Below are 23,254 nucleotides of genomic sequence, written 5' to 3'. Positions count from 1 at the left end.
GAGAAAAAGCTGACAGGAAAGAAACCGATGTTTGGTGGTGGAAGTGACTGTTGGGCACCTTGCCTGCCTGGAACAGACAAACTGGGCTGAACATGACTAGCTGGAAGGCTGTTTTGCCTGCCTCTCTTGATGTTCTAGCAAATATACCCCTTGTGAAACTGACCAAGATTGAAACTGAGTAGTATGTAGAAGAGTTTAGTCATTCTTGAGGCAAGACTGGATCTACTTTGCTTCAGAGCCGATTGTGTAGATATATGAATGTCCTCTACATTATCATCTTGGAAAACAAAGCTGTAAAACATTTCTGGCCTCTGGTGACAACCAAGGTTCTAAAACATATTTCCTACCGGAATTTTCCATTGGTGCTAAGGTTTGAAATACGAGGGCAATTCTATGCATCAAAATTAGTGATGTGTTTTTTTATTTAAACAACAGTGCTGGGAAAAGTGCATGGAGGAAGCATGTCTCAGGGCACATCGCATTAAAATGCCAGGCAACTCTCAGTAGCTTCACCCTGGGCTTTGAGAAGAAGTGCCTAATTTAGACTATTTAGTGAATTATCTCTCTCGCTTCTAACCAGGATTGTTGTGACATGGTGGGGGTGGGGGTAGTTGGATGTGCTTATTGTTGTCTGCCAGGTGTTACTACAGCTAGTTTTACATTTACTTTGTCGTTTTCCTCCCCGGTCTCCTAGATCTGATGGTGGAGTTCATCGTAACACACATGATGAAAGAGTTTCCTATGGATCTTTATGTGTAAGTGACCGAGGACTGGCTGACTGTGAATTTATCCTCTGGAATGGGAGCAGGGAAATCACATAATGCACTTCAGGCCAAAATAACATTTTTCGGGCAGGTGGGGCATTCCAGAAGCCCCTAGGACTGAGCATATATTGTTGAGATGTTCAGTGTGCCAAGAAATTGTCAAAGAAATGAATTTCCCCCATCAGATAGCTTTCCTAATCTGCCTGATCAACTACAAAGAGCAGCACAGTGGGGAGAATTGTCACAAAACATTGCGCCAGCCACCAAAGCCAAATCTTGAGCTGGAGACAAAAAGCCGATTTTGAAACACCAAGGACAGATAAAACAGGGACATGAAGCCAGTCTGGCGATTGGGAGTCAATTGCAAGCAACGTGGAAGTGTCCTCTGGCACAGTGAAGGTGAAATTCACCACTGCACAGAGGGGACCAATACACAGTCTGTGCCCCACTTTTATTCCACCTGGCCAATGGACCACGGCTGAAATGAGTTGTAAATGGTCCATTGGCCTTCTGTTGCGTCTATGTGCAGTGGTGAATTTCACCCAGGCTGAGACAGCCCCGTAAATCACAGAATAAAGACAAATCTGTTGCTCTTACCTAGAATAACTCTTAGTCACACATTTACTTAGCCCCAAACAATCCCGCCACTACGGAAGGCAACCAGCTCCTTGAGAAATCATTCTGATCACAGTTACAGAATTAGTTGGAGAGATACGGGGGGAGAAGAGGCTCGAGTCAAGGTAAAAGCACTTTTTAAAAAGACAAGAATAAAGACAGCAAGCAGCAGCACTTACCAGTGGACGTCCGTACCCATCGGTTCCAGCGTGTTTACACAGTACCCTCATTAAATTCTCATCTGAGACCATCCTGCAGCAGACAATTATTGCAGGCGAGAAGAATGTTATGAATGCACAAATAGTGCTGCATCAGCTGGCAAGTACATTTAGAAGGTGACAGTGTGGGGCTGTTATGGGGAAGGGATATTAATATTCTTAAGAATAATTTAGATTGCTTTGACCTAGGGGGTGACTGTGGGTCCATAATCGGGGATGTGTGTTATAAATCTGCAGCACATGCTCTGCCAGCCTCTAAAATGCGGCTGACGCAGGTCATAATCCCTAATGCAGTGCCCTCTGGGAATAGGTAGGCCTGGCCCCAGGGGCACTGGAGGTTTGGCCAGGGACGGGATTAGGTACCGTTATCCACCCTCCCTGTGCTCCTTATCTCTTTTGGTTCCACCATTGAAAGGGCCTTGTTGTTTGTAGCCTGTAGCTTCCAGTCCCAAGGTGTTCCCTGGAACGCTGACCATCGGCTGCTGTTGATTTCAGAGGAATAAGAGAAATGGTTTAGCTTTTACCAGGCTTCCCCTTGGCATTGCCTGCCTAGCTGTACCCCAAGACCGACCTGGGCCCAACAGACAGACTTTGATGGAATGGCACTGTGCATAGATGTTGTATGTCACCCTGTGCTACTCGCATGGGTGCTAGCAACAGTGTGCCAGAGGACACGCCGAGCCTGGCTCGCTGTTTCTGTTTGGTTCCTTTTTCCTTTGTAAATAGAGTCCAATGTTAAGTATGTAGCAAATGCTGTGTTCAGCTAATGTTTAGGGTTTAATCTAATCACACGCTAACTAGGAATTTCAGTCTTTCCTACCGCACCTTAGTACTGCAGGGGATCATCTAACAGTGGCTGATGAAATGTGTATGGACCATGGGTCTGACACTGGTAGCCAATTTTTAGTTTAAGCCCAATTTTGAGCAGCCTCCCTCTCCAGTTACAAAACTTTTTCAGAAAGAGCTCTTTTCTGCTTAATTTCTGGTGTGTGTGTGTGTGTGTGTTTTCTCTTGGTACAAGAGACCTTTCCAGGAAATGTTGCTGTTAATCAGACAAGGTGTCTTTAAGAGATAAGAGTTTGACCAATAGGATTTTTCCTCACTGAAATTATTTGGAAAGCTAAAATCAACCTGGTCTAGCAAGTTCAAATTTTTATTTTTAAAATTTTGTCCTTAATGAGATCTGGTGCCCGGAATAATTCTCCAGATGTTGGGTAGTTAATTCTGGAGTTAGTCACTATGAATATTTGAACTTCTGGGAGCTCTGCAAAGTCTCTGTGGAGTTTATAGAGCCTGCAGGGTTTGGAAACTGCTCAATCCAAAGAGCTGTGGGTTTAGGACATTGTGAAATCTGGAGGCAGCATAAGTGTTCTTAAGATCCATAAACAATTAGTCTGGTATAGAACACTTGGAAGGATCGCAGACATCCCTGTTGTAGTTTTTAAGCTCATTAAATAAGTATCTGATTGAAGGAGATTACGAATGCTGCAGCCATAGTCTGAATGTGTAAATTCCTTTATCCCAGTAGCTTGGGTCCAGGAAACTGGAAAGCTCTATAGAGACTAACTGGGCGGGGCTTGCACGCTCTGGGAGCCAATAGCTCCTGTTCAAACACCAGGGGTTTCTATTCACTAACTTCTCCTCTGAGTGCCTGCACACATCCCTTCCACTTCCGGTGTCTGCTTGCCTGGAAACCAAAACTGGAGAACTTTGTCTTCTACCAGAACCTGTGCGGGCAACGCATGCGCCCTCTGCATGCTTGTGCTGCCAGCCAAGGGTAAAAGGGGGCAGGGCTGCCCTGACCCCCTCAGTTCCTTCTCATTGCCTGTGGTGTATAGTCAAACTCGTATGTGATCTTCTCACATTCTTTCCCATTGTTCCTTTAGAAGACAGTCTGAGAGATCTTTACGGTGAGGGAGTAGTTTAGTTGGTGGTGTAGCTGTAGTTTAGATAGGTAATACTCGTTTCCTAAAGAATCTTTGTTTTTATCTTTCTTTCCTTCGAGCTTTTGGCTCTGTATGAGGACATGCCTGTATCCCATGGATTTAAGCGCTGTTCTGGCGCTAACAAATCTGGCCAGTCGGCGAGCCTCACTCCCACCGCTTAAAATGTTTGGGAGAAGGACAAGTGAGGCATCAGTGCCCTATCTCTGTGGGGGAAAGACCAAGACTAAAGTTGAGGAAGTTTGACATTGAGACCTTCTGATGGAAGCAGCTCTGCGCCCCCATTGGGAACCCCACCACGTGGTATGCAGGAAATTGGACTCGACTCTGTCTCAGAGCGTGCTGCCAGACTTGAGGGTGTTCTTGCACTGAAGGGAGCCAAAGACACCATTCTTCTTCTCCAGTACAGCATAAAAAACAGAAGTCGTCCAGCACTTTTGGCCTCTTCTAGCCAGAAGGAGCCTCTTCTTCGAGGGTTAGGTCCCCTACAGACTTTCACCAGAAGACTGGTACCAAGGCTAGAGCTAAATCAGCTCCTGCTAAGGTTCTCCCTGGAACCACATTCTAGAAGTATAGAGTATTGATTGTGGCACCTTATGCCAACTCCGTTGCTGGGACCTTCAATGGCATCCACTTCCTCTGTGATGCACCCTGGTATATCGGTGCCGATGATCCCTGAGGTTTAAGCAGCAGCCTGGGACCTTTTGTGCCTGTCCGTGCCAGACACCACTGATGGAGGACGAAGTCCAGGTACCAACTGCTCCTGCCATGCAAGCCCCGATACTGGGGTCTTCGGTACCTACACATTCAGCACCATCTGGAACTGAGCCTTCATCAACGCCATCAGGGTCTGGGAGCTCTGTTGTGCAGCAGACCAAGCCCATGGTCCTTTCAGCAGGAAAGGCTCGGAGGCTTCCTTCAGCACTGTCCGCTGCTTGTTGGTCCAGGTGCTGGTCTCCAGCTACTTCATCTGGTACTGTGCTTCCTTGGCATTCGAATGCTGACCCTTCCTCAGAGTCTTGCGTATTGAGCTCTCATTACAGGAGCTCTTGAGCGTCTCCTTGTTCCTCTTCCTGCAGGTGAAGGGGCTCTGACAGGAGCAAGTGCAGAGGTAGGATGCCGTGAGGTTCATCAACCCTGGTACCGTGCCATGTACAGCAGTGGCCTTTCTGGGATCCACAGGGAGTTCCTCCAGACTCAGGGTCTTCTCTTAGATGTTGCTCTACTAGATCCCCGTCAAGGTGCTGTTCTCCACCTGGTACCGGTCTCGGTACTGACATCCAGTAGCCAGCAACTGAGGGATCTTATCCCTCTGGGTTCTGACCCTCCTGCTATGGCTGTTCAGCAAACGGTGGCGCAGGCAGACACTTTAGTGCCTCTGCTCAACACTTCCTCATCATCACCCCATGACACTGCAGTTCTGGAACAGCCTTTCCCAGGTTCGGACAATTATAAAATGTACCAGCAACTTCTGGAAAGGATAGCCACCTCCCCGGGTATTCAGAGTGAATTGGTCCAGGATAATCCACACAGGTTGGTGGATATTCTGCCTATTAGATCCCACCAAAATTCTTTGGCAAACTCCCTGTTCTCTGACACCCACTGCCAAAAGAACAAAGGAGAGGCGCCAAGTTCCCTCTCAGGGGCATGAGTGTTTTTATTTACATCCAGACCTTTGGTAGTGGCAGCTGTGAATGAGAAACCAAGGCCAGGGCATTCTAAATCTGCTCCCAAGGACAAAAAATGCAAAAAAGCTGGACTTGTTTGGGAGAATGGTTTATTTGTCTTCAGGACTGCAGTTTAGGATTGCAAACCATCTGGCAGGCCCTCTTAGCCCATTAGGGTTATTCCAGCTGGGACTCAGTGTTCCAATTTATAGACAAGCTGCCAGATGATCCTAAAAAGGAGTCTAGAGCTGTACTAAATGAAAGCCACCTGGCGGCAAGACCGTCTTTACAGGCTGCATCGGAGAAGGCAGACTTGGCAGCTCGAGTGTTGACACCGACAATCACTGGGCATCATGCTTTTTTGGCTGCAGTTATCGAGCATACCAACAGAAGTCCAGCCAACAATTGAGGACTTGCCATTTGAGGGCCTGAATCTGTTCTTGGGATAAAACAGATGAAACTTTGCACTCTTAAAGATTCTGGGGCAACCCTAAAATCTTCGGGCATTTATACTCCAGATCCTAAGAGAAAGTTCTGCCCACAGATCTCAGAAGCAATCTCAGAATCGTTAGCAATTCCAATGGAGGACAGGTGAGGTCCCAGAGGCCTGGAGAAAGGCAAACATAGTAGCTATCTTTTAAAAAGGGGAAAAAGAGGGCCCAGGGAATTATAAATCAGTCAACCTCATTTTGATACCTGGAAAAGCACTGGAACAAATTATTAAACAATCCATTTGTAACCACCTGCAGGACAATAGGATTATAAAACATAGGTAATGCGGATTTGTCAATAAGAAATCATGCGAAACCAACCTCATTTCCTCCTCTGACAGTGTTACTGGTCAAGTGAATAGGAGGGAAGCAGTAGACGTGGTATTTCTTGATTTTAATAAGGTTTTTGGCACAGTCCCACATGACATTCTCATCAGCAAACTGGGAAAATGTCATCTAAATGAAATGACTATGCAGTCAGTTGACAGAGTATACCCAAAAAGTGGTCATCCAGGGTTCACTCCTGGGAGGGCATATCTAGTGGGGTCCCATGGGGTCATTCGTGGGTCTGGTACTATTCAATATTTTCATTAGTGACTTGGATAATTGAGTGGAGAGTATGCTTCTAAAATTTGCAATGACACCAAACTGGGAGGAGTTGCAAGAACTTTGGAGGACAGGATTAGAATTCAAAATGACCTTGACAAATCAGAGAATTGGTCTGAAATCAACAAGATGAAATTCAATAAGGACAAGTACAAAGTACTACACTTAGGAAGGAAAAATCAAATGCACAACTATAAAATAGGGAACAACGGGGTAGGTGGTAGCACTCCTGTAAAGAATCAGAGGTTACAGTGGATCACAAATTGAGTATGAGTCAACCATGTGATGCAATTGAAAAAATGCTAATATCATTCTGGGGTGTATTAACAGGAGTATCATGTAAAAAATGGGAGGTTATGAACTGCTCTACTCGGCACTGGTGAGGCCTCCGTTGGGATCCTGTATCCAGTTCTGGGCTCCACACATTAGGAAAAATGTGGATAAATTGGAGAGAGTCCTAAGGAGAGCAACAAAGAGGATAAAATATTTAGAAAACCTGGCCTATGATGAACGGTTAAAAAAACTGGGCATGTTTAATCTTGAGAAATGAAGTCTGAGGGGGGACCTGAGAACAGTCTTCGAATATGTTAACAGTTGCTATAAAGAAGACAGTGATCACCTGTTCTCCAAGTCCTCTGAACGTAGGCCAAGAAGTAATGAGCTTAATTTGCAGCAAGGGAGATTTAGGCTGGGTATTAGGAAAAAATGGTCTATAAGGTGTGACAGGGTCAGGCCAGATGGCTACAGGAGAGTAATAGAAGGTAGATATATTAGCCCCATATTAAGCAGGTCCCTTTTCTTTGAGTAAGATAATGGTCTGTTCCAGAACAATCAGGAAGTTGCTGGAATCAATTAAGGCAGGCTAATTAGGACACCATGAGCCAATTAAGAAGCTACCAGAATCAGTTAGGACAGGCAGGCTAATCAGGGCACTTGGTTTTAAAAATTACGTCACTTCAGTTAGTAAGGTGCATGCAAGGAGCTGGGAGCAAGAAGCTGAGAGAGAGAAGGCATACTGCTGGAGGACTGAGAAGTACAAGCGTTATCAGACATCAGGAGGAAGGTCCTGTGGAGAGGATACAGAAGGGGTTGGGAGGAGGCCATGGGGAAGTAGCCCAAGGAGTTGTAGCTGTCACACGGCTATTACAAGAAACACTACAGTCAGCTGTGATCCACAGGGCCCTGGGCTGGAACCCAGAGTAGAGGGCGGGCCCGGGTTCCCCCCCCCCCCAACTCCCTATTAGATACTGGAGGAGTTGACCTGGACTGGGGGTCCCACCAGCGGGGAAGGTCCGTGGCCTGTCCCCCAACCCACTAGGTGGGCCAGCCTTTTCCCCATGCTGGCCCATGATGAGGGTAGCTGAGTGAACGGCAGGTTTGAGCCACTAGCAAAAGTGGCCAAACTGAGGGCTGCTGTGAATCTCTGAGGTGAGCAAATCCGCCCATAAGCGCAAGACCCACCAAGGCAGAGGAGGAACTATGTCACAAGGGTAATTAAGCTTTGGAATAGACTTCCAAGGCTTTGCCAGAAGCTGGGAATGGGCGACGGGATGGATCACTTGATGATTCTCGGTTCTGTTCATTCCCTCTGGGGCACCTGGCACTGGCCACTGTCAGAAGACGGGACATTGGGCTATGTGGACCCTTGGTCTGACCCAGTGGGCCAGCCTTATGTTCTTAAGGCAGGCTGTGGAATCCCCCTCTTTGGAGGTTTTTAAGAACAGGTTGGACAAACACCTGCAAGGCATGGTCTAGGTACACTTGGTCCTGCCTCAGTGCAGGGGGCTGGACTTGGTGACCTCTTGAGGACCCTTCCAGCAGATTCTTGTAGCAGATTTTCATTATTGGTTTATGGTCCTCCCCACTTTGACTTGCCATTAGTCCCTTGAGTCTTCATAAAGCGCATGACAGTGGTGGCACCCATATCTGGATGACTGGCTGGTTTGAGGTCGGTTTCAGGCAACATTGGACCTATGCACGAACTTCAGGGCATTTCCTCATCCATCAGTCTCCTGTGCCGATGAGATGAAAGGAAAACCTGTCACTTCAGAGGATGTTTTCCTGGGTCTCCTCTTGCATTCATCTGTGCTATGATATTGCTAAAGTTTTTCTACCTCGGAGTTTTAGCACACTCTACAAGAGCTCATGCAGCATCGGGTGCTTTCTTGGGTCACATACCCATCAATGACTATTGCAGGGCTGCATCTGGGTCATACATTCACTCCTCATTATACTCTCCCCCAGGCCTGACGAGATGATGCTAGATTTGGAAGAGTGGTGTTGGAATCCTTGTTTAGGTAGACTCCAGTACCTTCCTCCATCTGGAATTGCTTATGCCATGTGCAGACACTGAGATAAAAATAGTTACATACCTATTTGGTACTGTCGTGCTTTGCAATGCACTGCACATGTATTGTGCTGCTCCAATCCTGAATTTGGGTTGGGGGTTAGAGAAGATCACCCTTGCGGCCCCTTCTAACCCTATGATTCTGTGTGCATTCCACAACCCATCCTCCTTCCACCCTGCCTCAGAGTGGCAGTAAACTTTGGCTTCTAGTGTGATTCTGCCCCTTTATGCCCTTGGCTAGCAGCACATGTGTGGAGGGTGCATGCACCGCCCTGACAGGTACCACTATGGGGGAAAGTTCTCTGGCTTTTGTGCACGTGCACCTGAAGTGGAATGGACGTGTGCAAAGCATCTTGAAAAACAACAGTTTCCACACAGGTATGCAACTGTTTTCTCTTGCGATCCTGCAGACTTTGCCCAGGAAGCTGCAAGCTCCACAGCTGGACTTGTTCCTAAAAAGTCTGGTCGTGAGTTCAGTAGGAAGATTTAGATATGCTGTAGATCTGTCAAGTGCCACGCTTACTCCTTTGGAGCTGGCGTTTGCAGACGTTGCCTCTGGAGCTTAATCAGCATGGGCTGTAAACTCAGTGCTGTCTCCTGGACGCACCAGGATTTTTGCTTGGGGACCTTGCAAGGACCTGTGTGTGCTTGTGATGCTGTCATGCGTGTGAAGCTGATAAGGTCTGTTGCACCTGTAACTGGTTCCAGATTCAAGGAACTTGCAAGCTCACTGAACTCATCTGGCAAAGCATGTCAGTTCTGTGAGCCACATAGCTCCTTTTCATGGACCTTATAGGCTCCTCATGCCAGGGCAGTGAATTTTCTAAACTCCCCGTGGGGAAGACTGTCCAAATGTGAGAAACTAGTGACCCAAGAGAGCCCTGGGGTATTGTTCTGTAAGTGTTTCTGTAGCACATTCAGTCACTAGGAGCTTGAATGCTGCCATGCGAAGTGCTCTCTCCAGTCTTGTCCTGGTGGCCCCGCTTCCCTTAGGGCAGCGGACCTGAGACAGTGAGTCAAGCCCTCTTAGCTAGGGGCTTGGTTCAACTTGCCCTTCTCCCCATCCTGCCATCCGCTGTCTATTCCCTTCCTAGAAGTCTAAAGGTCTGCTGTGTAAGAGTTTAAAATGGCCACGGCAGTGTCTCAATGATGAGTGATAATCTTGCTGTTCTCTCTCTGTTCTAGGCGGTGCATTCAGATCGTGCACAAGCTGCTGTGCTATCAGAAGAAATGCAGAGTGAGGCTTCATTATACCTGGCGGGAGCTCTGGTCAGGTACCTCGAACCCTTTACATTCACCTGTCTTTGTGCATGCTCCAGGAGCTGCTCCTCCCTTGTTAAGAGCGCTCTTTCTGTGGTGAACTTTTTAAACCACAGCTATAGCTTTTGTCAAAACTGCTCTATTTTCTTTTAAAAATCACTGCATGGTAATTAGATCCCCTTCAAAACTCCTCCTCCTCCTCTTTGCCTCCTCTGTATCTGTCTTGGATTCTTCTTGGATCCTTATAATAGTAGCTAATCTGCCTTCTTGTATGGCCATGATTACCATGGTATCCAAGTGCCTCATGTTTTTTTATATCAGTTCTCAGAGCCCCACTCACCTGATGGGAACAGCATTCCTTACTGGAGGCTATTTCTCCCTCCAACAGCTGGGAATAGCCGGGTGGCTGCGGTGTGGGAGAAGCTGGGTTTGTTGCAGCAGGTGGGCTACAGAGAGGCGTGTGTGAGGAGCTGCGCAATCTCTTGACCACAAATATAAACGGGAAGGAGGAGATGCTTCTAAATTCTGGCTGTTCTTGTGCTGTTCACTGTGGGGGCACTTTGTGCCACACCCCTCAACGAGCGAGAAAAGGCCTTTTAGGGGGTTGTTTTTGTTTCCCATTAAAGGAAGTCGGTGAATATTACTGTGGACACAGCACTGTATGCTTTTATCGGGTGGTGCAATCTTTGTATTCACCGCGGGCGATGGACCAGATGCCCTAACAGCCTTAGTCCATCGCTCATTTCCAGGCTTCTCTTCCAGTCCTGCAAGCAGGAGAAGCAGCTGAGCTATGAGGGTGCAATTACTCCCCTGGCCTTTGTGGGTTAAAAGGGAGGTTTGTGCGAATTGAAGGGGACCTGATCCCCTGTGTCCTGCTCTGGGAGTTGTGGTTCAGGTCTAGGATTGATGGCTTGGCTGGATTCATGCAGTTCTTGCCAGGAACTTGGCTAGAGCATGGCTGTTGAAAAGATGTGCTGAGGGGTTTTTGAAGCGGTTCTCAATTCACAGTCGAGTACTTTCCTTCGATCACTGTGCCCAGCTGAGGGCAGGGACATGGAAATGCACCAACAATCGGACTTCTTTTCAGTTATTTCATTTGGCCTTTTGTGACATGTGACCTGCCTTTCTCAGTTTATTCCTGTAGGGGGCGTAGTGGGTGCCCTTAATTAATTAGTGAGCTCTTTTCAGTTGCTTTCTTCAGAACGCAGCCCCCAGAGGACTGGTTGTGTGGCAATGAAATCCATGCCAATAGAAATGGTATCAGGCAGTGAGTGTGCTGTAATTGCAGGATGGAACTCAGAGCTGTACCCCGCACCTCCCAGTTAGCTCATTTCTGCATGGCCAGGGCAGGACTGTTCCCTACAGTATGTTGATCAGGGCTTTATCGAGTCTGCTTCTGCAAGTGCCAAGCGATAACCTTTCCACAACGTCCCTTAAGATACTAGTCCACAATTTAATGATCTCACTATGAGGAATCATTATAAACCTAAACTTCCCTTTCTAAAAATTTCTTCCCTCTCCCACTGCACTCTGAGACTCAGGGCATGTCTACACTAGAAAGTTGAGGTGACTTAAGTTACGCTAACGTACAGCCACCGCAGTAATTAAATCAGTTGTGTGTGTCCACACTAGCTTCTGTTGGCAGTGCGTGTCCTCACCAGGAGCTCTTTCACCAACTGTCAGTGTGGGGCGTTGTGGGGCACTGACAGCCGGAGCCCTGCCAGGCGGGGCTGACGGTCGGAACAGTCAGTGCAGCATCTACATGACGCTGCGTTGACCTAACTACACCAACCGAAGTGCTACACTGGTCACGTGGGTGGAGTTAAGTTGGTGTAATGGGTGACTTACATTGGTGGGCGCAAGGTTGTCACGTAGAGGCTTACGGAGTTAGGTTGATGTAAACTGTCTTACCTTACCTTACCTACCTACTAACTGTGGGGTATACCGGGCCTCCAAATACAGGGCCAGTTTTGTTAGCTCTCATTAATTAGCTACTGTTGATACAAGGCTTAGGAAAAGTGAAGTGCTTTAGAAGTGTGAAGTACTGCTTGTGCTCTGAAAGGAAAGCAGGGAAGAATAAAATGCTCAGGATTGGTCAAGTGTGGGTGTGCTGACGTACCCTGCACGCTTCAAGAGCTCAATGTTTTCAGTGAGATTCTGCATGCTCAGTGAGATCCTCTTAGGAAGAAATATAATGCAGCGAGGATTGTGCTGTTGTTTTTCCTGCAGGGAAATGCCACTCGTCAGCAGCTGCTTCACTAATTCACACAAGCCTGGGGAGATCTGGAATTAAAAGACACCGCACCTGGAACAGGTGCGAGTTTCCTGAATGATGTCTAGGGCAGGCTGATTTCCAAAAGACCGGCTCTCCCTGGGGACACGTTGGGTGGTTCAAGTAATAATCCTTCACCAGGGAGCTGTTCAATTTCCCATAGTGCTCCTGCCACTGGCATGAGTGGATGGGGATGTTCTGCCCTCGGTCTGTTGGCCAGCTGATGCCCTATTGGGATACAGAAATCTTTGCACCCTGCTCTGCCCTTTCTGAGCCCCCATCTGCTTCCTGCGCCAGACCACAGAAACGGTGCCGCTGGCTGTAGTGCCACCAGGGGTCTGCAGAAGGGAGCTCCAGGTCTGCAAACCTTCAGAGCTGTGGAGCGCCAAAGCGACGTCAGCCTGAAGCTCGAGAGGTGCCTAACAGAGAGCCCTAGAGGCCTGCCTCAGACCCTTCCTCATGTAGGAGCTGCACAGACTGAGACCAGGGCTCTGCGGTGAGCCTTGAGGCATAGCAGTAGCGAGCACCCAGGCAGAGATATGGGGTGGCAGACAAATGGGAAGACTTGTGAGGAGTGACTGACGGGCAGGGAGGGAGTTGTGCATGGCACGTCGGAGGAGGAAGGCTGCTCCAGGCACAGAACTGAGTGGGAGAGGGAGACAAAGGGAGCGTAGTGCGGAGAGGAGGCAGCAGAGAGTAGGGCGTAGGGGAATTGAGATGAGAATTGTAGGTGATGACAGCAGAGTTGTGCAGACCCGTCTCTTCCCTTCCGGAGTCAAGTGTTGGCAGGTCTCTAAATAAGGCAAACAGCTTGTGTCCCCTCTAATGGAGAGAAGTGCTTCCTCAGTGTTAAACGTTGTCTGCGCATGGGAGGCCAGCAGCAGCGCTGTCTCCAAAAGCTTCTGCAATCTCCTGCTGGGACTTGAGCTTCGGGCGAGATCTTGGAGTGAGACGCAGAGGAGTCAGGAATGCTGCAGAAGGAAACAGCCACAAATACAACCCAACCCTGTTGTGCATGATGCTGCCGTCAATCAGTGTGTGGGCCCCCAGTTGGACACCTTGCTCCTGGGCATGTATTTGTGCTTACATGGTGTTACTTAGGGGCTTTTCCCTTTTCATGGTCATGTGAGTTTGCGGGAGAATGGTCTCTGGTCCAGCCCTTAGCTGCCTATCGGATTTATTCTTTTACCCCAACCAGTTATATTTTGAAATAAATCCATAGCACAGGGTGTGCTACGTAGATATTAATACTCCATGGCCAGGAGCATGTTATCCGTCCCTACCTAGATGGGCTCAGATGCCCACAACGATTGGCTGGCTGGTGAAGCATGAGGGAAGAGTCCGAGTGTCTTACCATGAGCAGCATGGGTGTGAAGCTGTCCAAGGAGCTGACCCCCTTGCAGTTTTCTTGCCTTTAAAAATATTTCTAGTTGTCTTTTGTAACTGTCAGCCAAGTCCTGAACAGAGTGACTCCTTCTGTGTCCACCAGAATCCTCCGCTTAGAATATCCAACCTATATTCAAGACCTTGAACAAAAGAAACTGGATAGCATAGGTGTCACAGTGACAGGGGAGCTGCGCATTGGGTCCCTGTGAGTGAGTCCCTCCCGCGTGCAGCTGTCTGGTGACAGATTGTGCCACCTTCACCCTTGTTCAACCACATGGTCCCAGCACTCTTCAATTGGATCTCTGGGCTTGCACCCCCGTTTACCAGCTGGGATAACACGACGGGCCCAGCTGGGTTGGGCACCTGGATGTCCTTTACCTGCAGGAGCCTGTGACCAGCAACTGATTAAAGTGACTCAAAAACAGCTTCTTTGAAGCAAAGTATTTATTCACCCAAAGGCCCACAGCCAGCAGAGCAAAGAGATAAAACAATAAAAGGCCTGTATGCCAGGTCCTACCAAACCTGTATCCTTTCCTTGCAAGGCTTGGGTAAGTTCCACTCAGCCTAGACCCTACTCCTGGCCTGGGAGAGACAGACAGCCCCTGTCGTGTTCTCCCAGCGTCTCTGCCAGAGACTCATCTCCAGCCACTGCTGCCCCCTTGTCCGCCTCCTCTCTAGGCTGGGGTCTTTCATGGTTTGGTGCCCCTTTGATCCTAGGCCTCAGAAAACTGAACCTGCTATCCTGGTGGGAGCCAGGCAGGTGGGCACTTCCCAATTAACAGCTTCCACCTTGTTCCCGGAAGGACCCTGGGTCTTCCCTCTGGTCTTAGCTCTGTCATCGTTTCGCTTCCTGTTTGTTTCTCCCCAGCCGCCTTCCCTGATTTAGCTCCATGCAGTCTGCAAGGATCATATCAAACAAGTACGGTGAGGTGCAGATGATACTCATAAAAACACAGATATGTTCCTCAGTCTCCACAATAGGGTTTGAACCCTGCTTTCTGGTTTGAGCACAGAGGTCTCCCTTGAAGCAACATGCAGCTTTCTGATTTCTCTTTCTCCCACCGTTGGCTGTGTGCATAATGATCTGTTTAAATACTTAATGACCACCTACCCTCGTGGGCTTACGCTGTAGAGCTGTGCATTGCTGTTACAAGTTGCATGGGGGAGTCAGGATTTGTGTTGCTTTTTCAGGAATTTAAGTGAAACAGTTGTTGTGGAGCTTCTCTGTTGCCACAGCCAATTAATCACCAACTTTGCCCCCAAAAAGGAAAGGCCAAGCCTCCGAGTATGGTAATCCCCTCTTTGTTGTGTTTGCTGTTCCACCCCTTGCTATTGCCCAGAAGAATTGATGTCACCTCCTGATACCGCAGACACTGCCCCCTTGTGTTTATCATTCCAATACAATCTTTAATTACATGATCAACATAAACAAACTAGGTAAATGCAATCTAGATGGAGCTACTATAAGGTGGGTGCAGAACTGGTTGGAAAACCATTCCCAGAGAGTAGTTATCAGTAGTTCACAGTCATTCTGGAAGGGCATAACGAGTGGGCTCCCACAGGGATTGGTTCTGGGTCCGGTTCTGTTCAATATCTTCATCAATGATTTAGATAATGTCATAGAGAGTACACTTATAAAGTTTGTGGATAATACCAAGATGGGAAGGGTTGCAAGTGCTTTGGAGGCTAAGATTAAAATTCAAAATGGTCTAGACAAACTGGAGAAATGGTCTGATGTAAACAGGAAGAAATTCAATAAGGACGAATGCAAAGTACTCCACTTAGGAAGGAACAATCAGTTGCACGTATACAAAATGGGAAATGACTGCCTAGGAAGGAGTACTGCGGAAAGGGATCTGGGGGTCATAGTAGATCACAAGCTAAATATGAATCAACAGTGTAACACTGTTGCCAAAAAAAAAAAAAAAAAAGCGAACATCATTCTGGGCTGTCTTCGCAGGAGTGTTGTAAGCAAGACACGAGAAGTAATTCTTCCGCTCTATTCTGCGGTGCTGTGGCCTCAGCCGGAGTCTTGTGTCCAGTTCTGGGTGCCACATGTCGGGAAAGATGTGGACAAATAGGAGAGAGTCCAGAGAAGAGCAACAAAAATGATTAAAGGTCTAGAAAACATGATCTATGAGGGAAGATTGAAAAAATTGTGTTTGTTTAGTCTGGAGAAGAGAAGACTGAGAGGGGACATGAGAACAGTTTTCAAGTACATAAAAGGTTGTTACAAAGAGGAGGGAGAAAAATTGTTGTTCTTAACCTCTGAGAATAGGACAAGAAGCAATGGGCTTCAATTGCAGTCAGGGCAGTTTAGGTTGGACATTAGGCAAAACTTCCTAACTGTCAAGGTGGTTAAGCACAGGGTGGTTAACAGTCAGGATGCCCAGGGGGGGTTGTGGAATCTCTATCATTGGAGATTTTTAAGAGTAGGCTAGACAAACACCTGTCAGGGATGGTCTAGATAATACTTAGTCCTGCCATGAGTGCAGGGGACTGAACTGGACGACCTCTCAAGGTCCCTTCCAGTCCTATGATTCTATGATCACATCCTATTTCTCCTACACACAGTACGCAGTGTGCTCCACAACCACGTAGTGTATTTCTGGTATATAAGAGACGGTTACTGTCTCTGTTACACAATAGCTGAGGGTGCTACATGTGTGTGTTGTAGGTCCTAGAAAAAATGGTACGATGTGTGGTATTGGAAAGAGCAAATGTATTCATGTAATGAACATCTTTGTAGTGGGTGCACACAAGGGGGCAGAGTTAAGGGTGCTTTGGTGTTTTCTGACTATTATGTGTTTACATTCTCTTAATATAGTCGTGTAGTAGAACTGTTATGAACCTTTTAAAGTCAGTAAATTATTGGCTCTCTGTTTGAGACCAAGGTTGGACTGTGGTCACTCTGGAAGCTTCTTCCGTTCCCTGAGGAAAAGCCTTGTTTGCTTCTGCAAGAGTTTATGTAACATTGAAGATGACGCAGCTGGAAATATGTCTTGGGTCATAACCTATGATGAATGTGATGGCATCTACCTATTCCTTGGCAGACATTTTGACCAGGTTTCAAAACAGCTGCACTATTTGGCACGTCTGGTAATCAGTACTTGTGAAGGACTTAGGGTTATTGAAGGTCAAGATCGAGGTGGATTGACAGAGCTGCTGGACGAATTCTGGTCAGATCCATCCAGTTCCCTGATGTGATGAATATTAAATTCTCCTCCCGGCTCTGTGAAAATAAGATAAGACGTTGACTTAACTGGTCATGAGGGAGGGGTCTGTGCATGTTAATTTCATTGGACACTTTTCTAATTAGTTAATGTTCAGCACTTTGGAGATGGAAATCGCTATAGATGTGCTACTTGATATTATTTTGCATGTATAAGCTATTCTGAAAGAGTTGTGACTCATTTAAGTCTTTATATAAAAGACCTCATTCCTTCTAACTCCTTCCAACTCCTCCCACTTCAAAATTAGTAATGCTTGAGCAATTCCCCCAGAACTTGAAGATATGGATAACTTCTTCATAGTTGCTATGGTTTGCTTTAAAGGAAAACCACATTTATAGGAATATGAGAGAGATTCTATTGTCTACACATAATTGCAAGAATAAGTCATTTTATGAGAAATTGTAAATATAATAAAAATGATGAAACAGCTATTTAGTAGGGCAATTGATTGCAAAGTAGGATTAAAATCATCTTTGCCATTAGAAAGCATTGACTCAGTTTCTAAATTATTGTAAGGTAAGTGCTGTAAGTTCTTAACTTTTATCTTGCTTAATTTGAACAGTTGCTGAACCCACTGTTAAAATGAAAACACGTGAAATGCACAGCACCTTCTACAATTCTGGAACTCTGTCTTTCAGGATTTTTATTCTAAAAGCAAAGCAGATTCTTTTTATGCTACTAAAAAAACCTGGTTTCTATTCCTTATGTTGACTTGCTCTGTGACCTTGGGCATGTCACTTAAGCTTTCGTATCCTCAGTTTTCCTATCTGTAAAAGGAGGATAATTCCTGCTTTTTGCAAGAGCTTTGGGTTCCCTGGATAAGTGTTATAGAAGTGCAAAGTTTGCTGGTGCAAAGTATTAAAATGGCAGCCCTACTAAATGAGCAGAGACAAGGAAACAATGAAAGTTATTTTAAAAACGGCTTTCAATATATGTAATACATAATCTCACAGGATCAGTACATATTTCAGGTTGCATTATTAATCATTGGAGTTTTGCTTTGGTAACTGGAGGGCTCAGGTATTGACCACCAATAGCAATTGTCACTGGTGACATTTCTTGTACTCCAGTGATAGATCAAGACTGATTCAGTTCATTGACTCGTGTTGCTGGGCAGTTTTTGAACTAGTTGTTTCCAGACACTCCTCCACCCCGATCCAGCTGTCACAGGCTGCAGCAGCTGTCTAGCCTGGGAAGCTTTCCCTTCTGCAAAACCGGGGAGAGTGGAGTAACAACTGTCTCAGTTTTCAGAGTAGCAGCCGTGTTAGTCTGTATTCGCAAAAAGAAAAGGAGTACTTGTGGCACCTTAGAGACTAACAAATTTATTAGAGCATAAGCTTTCGTGAGCTACAGCTCACTTCATCGGATGCATTCGATGAAGTGAGCTGTAGCTCACGAAAGCTTATGCTCTAATAAATTTGTTAGTCTCTAAACTGTCTCAGTGAATCAGCTAGGCTAGGGGGAGATAGCAGGAGCATGACTGAAGAGTCGATTGGTCAAATGGTAAATGACTTGGAAAGAGGAAGTAAAGGCCTAAAATTTGACCTCCCTTCAAGCTGATAAGTTTGTTGTGACCAATGTTCTCTGGCTTTTGAGTGCCCACTTACTCATTCTGAAATACACGCAGGGCCGGAGGCCTGGCAGAACTGGGTGTAAGCGCCGCTTGCTGGCTCCGGAGGAGCAGAGAGTTATGTAGAAAACATCAATCAGCATAGCTGTCCCATTGCAGCTGACACAGTGATGATGGTGGCTGCCCTGGTTTCTGTGCCAGGAGGAGTTGAAGGATACAGAGACAGGGAAGGAAATGCTTCCAAGCTTTAGAGATTGTTGCAAGAGGGAAGAAGAGGCCACTTGGACGTAGCCTTCAAGTGGAAATAGTAAATGATCTCTTTTTCAGCCTGCCCTTTTCTGTTGCAGCTATGGATGGGCCGGAGGAACGAGAGCTTGTGCATTTGAGTGAAGTTAAACCCATGACTGATATAGAGGAAAAAGTCTGTTTAGCTCCCTTGTGCTCAGTAGTAATACTCCAAATGCATCATTGGGAACGAAAAGTAAATTACTTAAGACTTGACTTTTCAAATACCTAGCTGCAAAACTGGACAAACTCTGCATTGGTGCTTTCCAAGCCCCTTCAGCTTCTTGTGGACTTCAGAAGCCTGGGAGAGCTGGGGCTGGATTCTAGCAGTCTCATAGTGTGAGCTCTCCCCTTACTCTGTTCTATCTAGGTTCTTATATGGCACTCATTACCATAGCATCTGAGAGCTTTTCAGACGTGCATTCATTCACGTGACTACACATCTGGTGTTTGTTCTCTCAGCCGCTCCCCAGGGGGAGAATATGCAGTGGAGTGGTTTGTTTTGGTAGGTGTTTTTAAAAATATATATATATATATATGCATGTTGCTTTGGGTTTATGTTAAAGAAGGCAGGTCAAAAAAACATGGATCTTGGAGCGGAAGATGGTGAGGTTTGTGATAGTCCTTAGTGCTGGAGGCAGTTCATGTCACAGGCTTGGCCTGGCCCCTGAGAAGGTTCTGTCTTCTTCACAGATGAACTTCACCCTTATTGTAGGGAGTTGCATTGTGGCAGCAGAGTGTAGCTGCTGGCCACGGTCTTCATCCTGGAGTTTCAGGCTCTTTTAGATTCCCTGGTCCCAGGCCATGGAGCAGCTTGAAGATAAGGACCGAGACCTTGAACTTAATTAAAAATTCTATAGGAAGCCAGTGTGGAGAGTCGAGGTCAGGTCTGATGTACTCGTGGTAGCCTGTGTTGCTGAGGAGATTCCCTGCAGTGTTCAAACTATGGAGCGAACAGACCAACTGTGGCAGTGTACTTGTAACCAAAGGAGACTGTACCATGGCTGAAAACTCGTCAGAAAGCTTCCCTCTGCCCACCAGCATCACCTCTCTTTTGCTTGGGTTCAGCTTCAGCCAGCTGTTTTTCCTCTGTGAGCTGATCTCACCCAAGCACCGGGTCCATGGTGAAGGATAGATCGAGTTGTGTCTCATGGGCATGCTGCCGGCACTTGGTCTGACTGGTTCTTCTAGTGCAGAGGTTCCCAGATTCTTTGCTGGCATGATGCCATCCTAATGAAGTCTTTCCACCAGGACCCCAGGCAGCGTGGAGGTGCCATTTTGAAGAACAAAATGGCATCCTCTACACAGTACAGCTCACCATGACCCCAACCCCCAGTTTGGGAACCATCAGTCTAGAGGCTGCACTTCGGCCTAGGTCCACTTCTTCCCTCAGCACGTCCTCTTCCTTTCTCCCATGTCCCTTCTATCTGAGTCCATTGCAGTGCCACTGGTATCACTTACAGCTCCTGGCCATGACTTTGCCCCAGGACCCCACCAGAGGCTCTTGCAGCCTTCTCTTCCTGGACGCCTGGTTAGCTCAAGAATGAGTCTGTGCTGTCACACTGAGCTTACCCTGCTCTGGAGGGTTGGCCAGGGTAGAAATAGCTTGGCCCCCCGCCTTATGTAGTGCCTGCACTTGTTACAGATGAGATCAGTTTTATTGACTTGCAAAAAGTTTTGGGTTCGCCTGACCTTGGGACAAAGTTAGAAAATTCAATTTGTCTTAACTGCCAGGATATCGAAGAGCAGTTCAATCGAGCTCCAGTCCACTACTTTGGCATCCGTACCAGCTGGTAACGTTCCCATTACTTCCCCCACCTCCACTGGTGGCTGGGACCTGGTGTGGGCAGCAAGGAATAGGTACGTGGGTTGTGTAGAGAGGAAATTACTGGGGCAGTTTTACATCAGGCAGCCTGGTTCTTGGAGCTGCTGCTGTCTCCTCACACCAGCCCACTGCTGGGTCTAGCAATCTGCTGCAATTGTTTCTCAGCCTGGTGACTCTTTGGATGCAAATATCTTGTATCCTGGGGAGCTGAGGGGAACAGGAGCAGGTGATGGAGAGCCTGCCAATACAGAGTAGCAGCCGTGTTAGTCTGTATTCACAATTGCAGCAGATTGCTAGAGCCAGCAGTGGGCTGGTGTGAGGAGACAGCAGCAGCTCCAAGAACCAGGCTGCCTGATATAAAACTGCCCCAGTAATTTCCTCTCTACACAACCCACATACCTATCCCTTGCTGCCCACACCAGGTCCCAGCCACCAGTGGAGGTGGGGGAAGTAATGGGAATGTTACCAGCTGGTACGGATGCCAAAGCAGTGGACTGGAGCTCGTTTGAACTGCTCTTCGATATCCTGGCAGTTAAGACAAATTGAATTTTCTAACTTTGTCCCAAGGTCAGGCGAACCCAAAACTTTTTGCAAGTCAATAAAACTGATCTCATCTGTAACAAGTGCAGGCACTACATAAGCTGTAGCTCACGAAAGCTTATGCTCTAATAAATATGTTAGTCTCTAAGGTGCCACAAGTCCTCCTTTTCTTTTTGCCAATACAGACTGTCTGTACCCCTGAGAGAGGCACCAGCTGAGCACTAAAACCTGACTGTAGTTATGGAATTCAGCACTGAATGAAGTCAGCCATGTAAAATGGAGAAGCAGCATCTAGCTGTTAGAGGAGTAACCACATCCAGCCTTTAAAAAGGCTCAGGCTTCTTTCTGTGGCTGTAAAACCACAGCGGGGGAGAGGCAGCCATTGGGAAGAGAAAGGGTAGGAGAACTGGCGATCAATCCCCACCCTATCAGAGTGGGGAAGGGGTGCGAGATATGTTAAGCAGGGATGTGGGCAGACTCCTTATTGCTTTAGTTCCTTGCCTGAGGAGGGCAGTCGCTAGTGTCTGGGCTGCCCTCTTGTCAGGACCCATGAGAAGGTTTCCTCTCCCCACACACGTGGGCACTCAGAGCCAGGGACGAGCCCGCTGATGCATTAAATGTATCGCTCTATCGTCTGTGGGCTCCCCAGCACCCCTCGCCCACAGGGTCTCAGCTGATTGACAGTAAGTGGGCCAGCACCAGCACTACCTCTGGGTAATTGGTTACTGTGATGAAGCAGGATGGTTCTTAATGTTTCCTCTGAATATTGTGGGGGTGCCTCAGTTTCCCCTGTGCAGTTCTTAAGTATCTAGGTGGTGGGATAAGGGTGTAAGATCATTGCAGAGCCCTAGAGGGCAGGTACGTGCAGGGGTCTGGACACAGAGAATGGCCAACACCCTGTTTCCTGGCAACTGATGGCCTGGCCTTTCCCCCCTACAAGTTGAGAGCTAAAGGGTTAGAGAGCAAAGGGATCAGGTGCCTTCCTGGCCCAGGAAAGGGACAAAGCCCAGAGGAGGAGGGGCTGGAGGGTGAGTCAGTTTGGGGCTGGCTGGGGACATAGAGTGAAGTGCAGATGTGGTTGTCTGGCTCACTGCCCCCCAAAATGGACCCAGCTGAGGGCTCCTGTTCTCTGCACCTACAAGCTCTGTGTGAGACCATGTTCCTGTCATCTAATAAACCTTCTGTTTTCCTGGCTGGCTGAAAGTCACGTCTGACTGTGAAGTTGGGGTGCAGGACCCAGCCTGGGTGGAGTCGCTGTGGGAAGCGCACGGAGGGGCAGAGGATGCTGAATGCTCTGAGGTCAGACCCAGGAAGGTGGAAGTCGTGTGAGCTGTGTGTCTTGAAGACAGGCTGCTCACAAAGAGGAGACTTCCCCAGAGTCCTGCCTGGCTTCATGGGCACTACCCCTGGGTTATTGGTTACCTTGTCCCTGGACGCTGGGCTAGACGGTGCCTTGGGCAATGTTGGTGCAGGAGTTTGTAATAGCACTGCAGTGATTTCCAGGTCACGCTTCCAGTCCTAAGCCCGTTTCTTGAGAATGCTGCTGGCAGTTCTTTCCCTTCAGACCCTATTGTCGATATTCATCTCCCGAGGAGTGGTTTGATCACTGTTGGGCAGAGCTTCTGTGCACACTTAGTGTGACCAATTCCCCCACCCTCAGAACAAACTCAGGCACCTCAACAGACAGTTGTAGAGCCCTGTGGCTTCCCTGCCTTCAAGCCTTTCTTCAGGCATCACAATTACTGTGGTTGTGGATTTGTATTGTTCCTGGGTCTCTCTTCTTGTCCCCGTTTAGAAAGAGATCTTTAATGTATTGATCCTCACAACACCACTGTCAAGGTAGTAGGGAAGTGCTGTTCTCTCCTGGGATGCACAGCTAGGAGACAGGACTTCCATCCCTGGCTCTGTCTCTGACTGACTGTGTGACTGGGACAAATCATGTCGCCCCTCCGTGCCTCAGTTTCCCCACCAGTGAAACAGAACTGGTAATACTCCCCTGCCTCACAAGGGGGCTGTGATGCTGAATTCATTATTATGAGGTCCTCAGATGGAAGACACTAGAGGAAGACAATTTCATTTGTGTGTAATTAATCTTTCGTTCTCAGATACATGAGGCTGGGCTATTGCTCATGGGTTTGTTCCTGATCTGCTTTCCTGGACACCAGCATGGGGAGGAGTTCTTCCCTTCAGCCAGGTGGCAGCCTCACTGTACCAGCCCTGGCAGAATTGCCT

The 23,254-nt window shown here is 47.5% G+C and overlaps 1 protein-coding gene across 2 annotated transcripts in view; it reads left to right on the top strand.

Moving 5' to 3' along the window:
- Positions 1 to 23,254, top strand: part of ARMH3 (armadillo like helical domain containing 3) — a 184,143-nt gene that overhangs the window by 58,000 nt on the left and 102,889 nt on the right. For both annotated transcript variants that reach the window (XM_038409086.2, XM_038409087.2), the window contains exons 19-20: positions 695 to 755; positions 9,837 to 9,925. In XM_038409086.2, coding sequence (XP_038265014.1) covers positions 695 to 755; positions 9,837 to 9,925 — 150 coding nt within the window. The remainder of the gene's footprint in view (positions 1 to 694; positions 756 to 9,836; positions 9,926 to 23,254) is intronic.

The sequence above is a fragment of the Dermochelys coriacea genome, chromosome 7 (genome assembly GCF_009764565.3).
Source record: "Dermochelys coriacea isolate rDerCor1 chromosome 7, rDerCor1.pri.v4, whole genome shotgun sequence".
Classification (NCBI taxonomy): Eukaryota; Metazoa; Chordata; order Testudines; family Dermochelyidae; genus Dermochelys; species Dermochelys coriacea.
The sequence above is the reverse complement of the archived record's forward strand: the minus strand, read 5'-3'. Positions and strand labels throughout refer to the sequence as shown.